The sequence below is a fragment of the Cupressus sempervirens genome, chromosome 7 (genome assembly GCF_028749045.1).
Source record: "Cupressus sempervirens isolate cs-2001-9-10 chromosome 7, ASM2874904v1, whole genome shotgun sequence".
Taxonomy (NCBI): Eukaryota; Viridiplantae; Streptophyta; class Pinopsida; order Cupressales; family Cupressaceae; genus Cupressus; species Cupressus sempervirens.
The window spans coordinates 653,846,021-653,854,983 of record NC_143124.1 but is presented as its reverse complement, the minus strand read 5'-3'; the positions used below and the strand labels follow the sequence as shown (position 1 = coordinate 653,854,983).

The window sequence follows — 8,963 nt, the reverse complement described above, 5'->3', positions numbered from 1 at the left end:
AATGTTAAATGAGATGTCTAATCGTAGACAATTATTTACTCACAAGTAACTAGACTTTTCTAAAACTCAACTTTGTAAACACTCAAAGACATATGAAGCAACTATAGAAGTTGATTTGTTCATCGATTAATTGTTTGTTCACATTATCTTTAATTATCTTGTTATGTCAATCAATTGTTCATTCACATTATCTTTAGTTACCTTGTTATGAATTTCCTTGTGACATGTGTCATCTTTCCTCTTATGTGAAAAGTAATTTTTGCACAAGATATTGACCAAGTGAGTGCAATGGCATACAAGTTGCCCATTGTATTATGCAACAACCTTTCATCTATGTGGACTTCATTTTGTGTGTGTATGCCTTTTGCATGCTTCAACTTCAACGTGAAAATCTACTTTTATGTAAGGCTGCAATATTTTATTTCAATTGTGTTATACTATTATGTACACACTTCATTTTGCAAGACACTTATTTTTCCATTTCTTGGCTTATGCAAATTGCACATACCTTCCAAAACATCATATAACTTAAGTGAAAGGAATCTTGATCATAAATATTGTGTTAAGTGTGCAATTTTATATTCACATTTAGCATGTTTGGATGTGCTCAATAAACAACCCTTCCATCTGACTAGGTATTCCTTAATGACGATTCTTTTATGTCTTCTTAAACTTGGTACCTATTACCGAATCACTCTCACTTCCTTAAGAATTTCATCCTTGAAAGATGTCTCCGAAATCTATCATGTTTCTATATCATTTCATTATCCCTTAGGAGTATAAGAAAAATTCTATGATATTAAAGGTCTATGGTTTATCTATTGTTCCTTACAACTCTATCTCATTTGAGTTTTTCATAAGTTTTATTAATACTATAATGTATGGTTTAGTTTTCTTCTAGTTCAAGAACATTTCATTTCATTACACATGCTTAAAGAGCATGTCACCAACTTTGAATTCCAATTTTATTGTATATTAGCACACTTCTTGAATTATGCAATACTCTTCTCTAATTATATATACACTTGTCTATGAGCACCACATATACTTCCCAAAATATTTTATTTATATTATTTTCCCTTTCCTTTCTTAGATGTCTTGAGAATCTACAATACCTTAGAATTTAATCATAGATAATTTGGAATGTGTTCTTTCTAATATTTGTGTTTATATAAATAATATATTTGAACTTCACTCGTGTCAAGGCTTAGTTTCATATTAAAGGATTCTTTCTCAGGTACATCTCAATATGTTTTCAAGGCTCTTATCAACCACCTATGTTTGACCATACATAATTAGGGATGATATATCAAACTACAATCTAACTCAATTTCTTAGTCTCTTCCTCAACATTCTCCATATGAATCCCAAAAACTTATTATCTTTATCAAGTGCAATGTTGAATGGAAATCTATGTAGTCCTTTTATTTCTCTAAAAAAATTATGACTTGATGAGTATCATTAGTTTGCCTATAAGGCACACAATGCACTATTTTAGAAAATATGTATATTACAACAAGGTAAAAGCATGGCCCTCCTACACTTTAGAAAATCTATGAATGAAATATATTCTTACGTGTTTCCATGGTTTCTCAAATATAGGAAAAGGTTGATGCAACATTCTATAATTCTTTCTCCAATTAGAAATTCCAACATCCATGTACACAAATCCACAAATATGTCTTAGTCAAAATAACCTTCCCTTAATTGCACCATTATTGCATAAATGCCAAAAAGACCATACAAGTTGCCCTCATGCTTCTCCTAAATTTAATTATTGTACATTAGTCCTTGTGGTATATATAATTTTTCTCCTTTCAACCACCACTTTTCTCATAAGAAATAACTAAACCAAATTGTCATGTGTATGCACTTTCCATGCTTTTCCACAGTCTTTGTCCGTATAACACTTATGACCTCCACATACATTGCAATCACTAAGATGCATGTTCTACTAAGTCTATCAAAAAATAAAATATATTAATGACTCTTATGTTTCAAGGCAAATGAATGACTATCTAGGAATCCAACTTGCATTTCATTTCATGTATGTTGGATTCAACTTGCCTTGTTTATTTATGAAGTGCAATGCATGATGGTCTAGTACAAACACAAAATCTATTGGTATGAGATAAAACATCAATATTTTTTATGCTTACATAAAGTCACATAGCTACTTCTAATAAATTAGATACATCTTTTGTGCTTCATTTGAATTCTCATCAAGCTATGTGATGGGTTTACTTTACGGGCATAATATCATTCCAATACATGTGCCACTCACAAACAATCTATTTGAAGTGCTATTGAAATCATTCATCACTATAGGCTAAATCATCACCTCCTTCAAATTCTATAACTCTATTTAGTTTCAAATTTTCAAGCATATCAAACCTTATTTTTGGGATAGGTGGATGAATTTCACTATAGTTCTTCATAGAAGCTCAACAATCCATGAAAATTTGTGTTTCAAAAGAATTCCTTGGAAATGCTCATTCATGAATATCTCTCAACTTCCTGAAATCCATCTTGAGATATCACAAATACAAGAATACCAACTTTATCTTTATAAGTTGTAGTTATTCATATTCCAAGCAACTACTCTAAGTGCAAGTGCTGCAATCAAACATGTTAAACGTTTTTTCATTTGACTTGTCAAAAATTAGAAGGCTATCTAAACTCACAATAACAAACTTTCCAACAAAATAGTTTAGCACTCTATTAACCAATCACATGAATATGCTTAGTGTCTTATAACCATCTACTCATATCATTCATCCTTCATTTTCAAAGCAATCTTCCATTTGCTACCTTCTTTAAACCTAATCTAATCTAATGGTATTTTCATTTTAGGTTTATCTTAGTAAAATGCCATGCTACCCTCAAGCGGTCCGCTAATTCACCCATTTTCAACAATAGGAATCTAACCGGTGACTTTGCTAATGACTCTAAAATCAGCGCACATCCTTCATTCTTGTTTCATGGCTCTGGCATAAAGATATTGCAAAAGAGCTCAACATTTCTTTTATGTCCCCTTCCTAAGTAATTCTGCAGCTTTCTTATTCACTTCCTCGTTCTTCCATGACTTAAACTTGTATGTTGATTTATCTGCATGTCAGATATGGAATCAAATTCAACATATGACTTTTGCAAACTATCCAATAGCTCCTTTGACATGATATCCTTGTATTCACCAAATATTTCTCACTTTGCATAACTTTTCTTATTTTACACCCTTTGCACTTACGACATATGTATGCTTTAAGCATGAGCACAAAACTTCTTGGTACGTGGCTTCCTCCAAGAATTGATCTCTTGTCACCCGTAGCACATTCAAGCTACTGTTTTCCTCTACACCATTGTTCTTCAAAGAATCACAATATACTTTTTAGCATCATTCCACAAGGTATAGCTAATTGCTCTTCCATCATGCAAATCTTTCAAAACACCAAAACCTACCTAACACATGATAAATGTTTATATGCGTGATGTCACATAGGATTTTGCCTTTAAAAGCACCTATTTGAAATTTAATCTTTCACTGTTCATATGCCGACAATTGATGTTCCTTTAACAACCAAAATACCTTGAGTAGATTTTGATGTTCAATCCTCTTAAAACCGAGTTTCTCGACAACCTCATTGGAGACAAGATTGTGATATTGTCACTAACAATGATTACCTTGCAGCGCTTACCTCTAAATTTGTAATGGTTTTGAATAAATTCTTGGCTATAAATAATTCTCTTCAGCATGAGCTTCACCTCACTTAGGTTATTAGGTTATCCATAACTGATTGATGTGCTCTGTGTGTGTCTCTACAACAACATAGTTAACTGAAGGAACTAGAAATGAATCCTTCATAACCCACGTCAGCATCATGATATCACAATCAAAGGCATGTATCACTTAAACAAAAATGTAAGCTGTTGACATCACAAGCAAATTGCATAACACAAAAAAAAATGTAAGCCACAAAGTGCAAATCTCATGCACTTCAATTACGTGTCTTTCTTGGTAGGCAAATCCAATACAAATGTTTCCTGATGGAAAAACCAAATTGGACCAAACTGAAAAGAGAATTTCAATGACTGTCACCCATTTCCATTAAGAGTGCTCTTTCATTCATGCTTGATGCAAAATTTATCATGGCGTATTACAAATATCCATGTTATTTACAAGTACATAGAGTTTATCCTTGTTAGTTACAAGTAAAAGGACTCCTGACAGCACAACATCATTGTCCATGAAGATAACAAATTTCCACATGATATGACATTTTTGACAGGTACTGATGTGCCTCAGAGTCCAGTTTGGAGCTTCCATAAGAAGCCCGATGATTTAAATTATATGCTGATAAATCATACAGATATTTTGAAACTCGAACTAAAGCATATCCAGATTCCACCAGGCTACATCAAAGAGGCATTCAATATGAAGACTGCAGAACCTTGACACGCCTTATTTGCAGATACTTGTTAAATCTTCAGACATTTTACCCTCCTCCTCAGCTGGTTTGGAGGGTCTCTTTGAAGACACTGTAGAATCTGCAGTAACTGAAGGCCACCGTAGCTGCCTTCTTTGCCCCCTTCGCAACTTTCTTACATGTTGCCAAAAAATGTAATTGATCACTTTCAAATAATTACTTGAATCATGATCTCTAGATATGGCTCCCTCCGGACCATAAGCACACCTATCACTAAGAATTTCAAGTGGGTGCGGAGTGTTCAAAAATTCTCTCTGAGCAGCCTGAACTTGAAGTGTGCAGGAAAGCCCATTGTCATGGTCTTTATTCTCCGACTTAATGTGGTGGAGTACATAAAAACCACAGCCAGAAGGAAGTAATGGATGAGGAGGAGAGGTTTTCTTATCTGGCTGCAAGATCAACAGCTGACCCATGGGTCCATACAAAATTTTCTGCATTCGAAGATACAATTCATGGACAAAATCAAACAATCAATTCAGCAAATGCAAGGACATTTCAGTGAACACATTGTGTCATGTCAAATCTTACGACAAATTTCCAGCAGAAGAATGTAAGTTTACCTGGTAATTAAGACAAGGGTGATCTCGGAAGCTTATATTTACCCTCTTCAAAACTTCTGCAACATGATCTGGATAATTGCATGCAAAGGAACGGGGTACAATATCTCTGTGAATCATAACAGCCTGTACCTGATTGTTGGGCAAACCTAATTTCTGGAGCAGGTAGTCTCCTCCACACATAACACAAGGGGAACCGAATGTTATAACTGGTAGAAGTGATGTTTTCAAGGCCACCCCTCTTATAAGAAGCATCAAATTTAGAAGCAATGAAAGGCTTCCTCCTAAGGAATGACCTATGAATCGAAATTTTGCATCCTTTCCATGTCTTCTCAAATGAGAGAGAATTTTCGGCAAGAGTTCCTCATACATTCCCTTGGCAGCCTCATAAATTCCTCTGTGTACAAGGACTTCAAAGCCCTGCAAACAAGTATATTCCAAGATACCATGAATTGCAAATCAGGTGAACCATTGTTTAGAGCCATTCATGTAAATTTTGTAATCAACCATAATGATTTGCAACTGAGATGCTCATGCATAACCTTATTAAAAGGATCTCCACATAAAGTCTTCAGAATGCATGCCTTACCAACTGGATATTCTTACATACCTCAAATTGTGTGGGTTCAAAAAACAAATTTGCTTGCCATGAGGCTAATGAATTGGATCCCTATCAATGCAGAGTAAAATACATTAAGACAATATATTAAAATATTCATTCCTGAAAAATACTATATACTGCACACCACAAAGTTTTGACACACTACAAGTAATACTTGATAACGGAATTCTCACATAGACCTCAAATAAAGAGAAAGCTAGATTGATGACATAATCAGAATGGAAATTTTGTGTGCAAAGATACTATTGCATATGGAATCAAAGAGAGAGATTATTCAAATTAGAAAGCAGCCATAAGTATGAACTTCAATAAATTAATATTAGGAAGCATTTTAGCATGGTACTTACCTGAATTACAAAGAAACGAGTATGCCTTCTGTCATCGTCACATATAAACCACTCACAAGGACGAGGATGTAATGACTGCAAATCTGTAACAGCTACTTGTTTCATATCCTCTTCACTAGCAGCCAGAGTGTTGACCGATGAGGTAGCTACAATGGCAGTCATCTCTGGCTTGGACACGCTGGAGAGCTTATTAGGCTCAGCTTGTTGTGTCTGCTGGGTATCTCTAAAAGATCTTCTTTCTACCATCGAAGGATCTTCTGTATCTTTCTCAGTTTTGTTATTTATACGATTATTATCAGTGTCTGTTGTTCCATCCAGCTTTGTCGCCGTATTCAAATTTTCCTTATTATCTACCTCATTTCTTCCCTGGGATTTAAAGGGTAGGATGAATTTTGTTTGTGAATGCAGATAAGAAGCTGCAGATGCAGCTATTTCATAAGCCACCATAGGGTTTACAGAGGGCTTGGATTCAGTTCCATCATTGCCCCAAGAGTTGCCTTCTCCTCTTGTTTCAGAAGAGATTGACAATGATTGCACGCCATTGTTTGTAGCTGACATAGAACTCGCAACTTTAGCAGTTCTTTCAGCTGTCTTGTCCAAGGATGAAGTGACATAACGGAGTCGATAGAACCTCCAGAGCTCTGTTGGCTGTGTGGACACAAATGTAAGTTTAGGTCTTTACTACTAACTACCATGGACATCAAGGGAATAAAATTATCCATGACTTAGACAGAATGCTACTGCAAATATCTTTTTAACATGTATCATAATTACAGATTCCTTAATAAAATAATAATAAAAAACTCTTTGAATGTTTCTGGATTCAATTGTGTTGCTGTTTTTTCATCAACATTTCAGATCACACTTCATCATCAGGATGAAAGATAGAGAACAAAAGATGTAAATGAATAATAAACTCTATGCAATTGTATTATTATAAAGTTAAACAATATCCATTATTACCTGTAATGATAAATTCAAGTAATAAGAACTTAATAAACATGGAGTAGATGATTTGAAGCATATTTACCTTAATCCGAGGAATTGAATATGCCTGGTCGCATAGAAATGACATCTGAGCGTAAAGCTTTGTATCCCGCAAGGATACTGGATGCAGTAACCTAGAGAAGGAATCCCTGTTGTGGGTTACTTCATTGATAGATACTTGTTTCCTCAGATAACACAAAAATTCCTCATGACCTTTGCAAGTGTACACCGGATGATTAGGGTCACTATTGCAACCGTAATCAATCTTTTGGGACAAGCAGGGTTCCCTAATCGAGCTGGAGGCTGCATTTGTAGATGAATTTGGATCACATTTCCTCTTTTCTTTCCAAGAAGATCCCAACTCCATTATTCTCCCAACCCAATTGGCGTGACTTGCTTCATCGGAATCATTAGGGTTCTGTGGCTCATTTTCATCATTTGGTGAAATACAGTTGCCTTGACTGGCTTGGGCCCCCGAATTGTCATCGGGATCTTTTGATTTCGTGGGACTTTGCTTTGCAAGCTTCGTCTGTGAATCATCAGGGCCAAGAAAACCATTCAACCTCGCACTTTCTTCCCCTTCCTCTGCATGAGATTCCTCGATTTGTTGGGAAGTTTTCACAACCCCACATTCTGTGTTAGTGAACTCATCACGGCTCTCGTCCCTACTTATCTCAGGTTTAGCGCTTCCTTCCACGTCCTCCTCACTCGTTTTGTTAATCCAGATAAATTTCAGAGGATCGGAAAAAAGTAACGGAGGTGAGAACAAAGGAGGAATAGGAGGACAGAACTTGGGATTTTTGCAAGACTTCAAATTAGCCTCGCAAGGCTGACATTTTAATCCCAATTCAAAAGGTATACTCCTATCGGTAGAAAATTTTCTTGATTTTGTGCCTAAGCAGCCTTCTCTACCGATAACTGTCACGGTTTTCCAAGCCATAGCATCCATGCAAGATACTTTTTATATGTTTCCCCTACCTACTAAAGAGTTTAAACCTAGCCAAATGATACTAGAGGAATGATATGTTAACCACAAAGTTCCTGTAATTTCAAATCACAAATTCAGCAATGTCCTTACCGGATTTTCCCACAGCAATATGTGCAGAGACAGCAATTTGAAGTTCCCAAACTCGGGGAATCTACTTTTATTGTTCTTGCTGAAATAGGTGAAGTGAACAAGCGCAGAAATCCCAATTCCACGTCTGCAGGCTGAAGACCACGACTGGCAAACTACCCACATGAATGGATTGACATTAAGTTGGCGGGTGTTTATAGTTGAATCAACAAATGCAACATTGGATTGAATGTCAAGAGCACCTGTTTTGCAAGCGCTTTTGCTTTTTGGTTTCTTGTGGAATAAGTAGGCCATGTCTATTTCATGTAGGAATGGGAGAAGAAAGCCGATGGTCGCATATGCATAATTCCCTCTGGTAGAGTCCAAGTGTACGCAAGCTCTGAGATCTATCATGATGTGGCGTTCTCTTATCGGAGTTTGACATCAAAATTGTCAGCATTCTAGACCTTGGAGGAGGGTAAAGATAGCTCTACTCCACCCATGCTCCAATCTACTTCAGAACTGGAGCATAGCCAAGTTAGGAGCTGTGGTACCTCCCTCCGAATTTATCGTTTCAATGCGGGGGAGTGCTGTCTATTACAACTTGAAGATAAACATGGCACAATTTGCTTTCACAAGAAACCAAAACGCAAAGGCTTGAAGTACCTTCTTTGTTTTGGAGTGACATTATTGCTTGAGTGAGTGAACTTCACAATATGACCACCTAACTTCCCTTGTAAGAATGCATGTCCCAATTGTATAAGAGACAATTCCCAAAGTTGTATTCAATAACCTATATTACCTAATTCTAATACATGTATGAGAAGTTAGGATATCTAACTTATAGTTAAGATCATTTTGATCACTTAAAAGAGTTTATGAATAGAGATAATCATGTGATTAGAAACTATT

General features: G+C 35.8%; 1 protein-coding gene across 1 annotated transcript; it reads right to left on the bottom strand.

Moving 5' to 3' along the window:
- Positions 1–4,099: 4,099 nt before the first annotated feature.
- Positions 4,100–8,674, bottom strand: LOC149548363 (phospholipase A1 PLIP3, chloroplastic-like). Its single transcript, XM_089792448.1, has 5 exons — positions 7,041–8,674; positions 6,011–6,658; positions 5,652–5,711; positions 5,045–5,461; positions 4,100–4,915 (listed from the first exon to the last, which is right to left on the bottom strand). Exons 1-5 carry the CDS (start codon positions 7,944–7,946, stop codon positions 4,460–4,462), a joined length of 2,487 nt encoding a protein of 828 aa, XP_089648574.1. The 5' UTR covers positions 7,947–8,674; the 3' UTR covers positions 4,100–4,459.
- Between the last annotated feature and the right edge of the window lie 289 nt (positions 8,675–8,963).

Coding starts and splice junctions, on each gene's coding strand:
- LOC149548363 (XM_089792448.1), bottom strand. CDS start 7,946: ATGGATGCTATGGCTTGGAAAACCGTGACAGTTATCGGTAGAGAAGGC. Junction 5,712..6,010: donor CTCGTTTCTTTGTAATTCAG/GTAAGTACCATG, acceptor CTGCATTGATAG/GGATCCAATTCATTAGCCTC. Junction 5,462..5,651: donor TTGAACCCACACAATTTGAG/GTATGTAAGAAT, acceptor ACTTGTTTGCAG/GGCTTTGAAGTCCTTGTACA.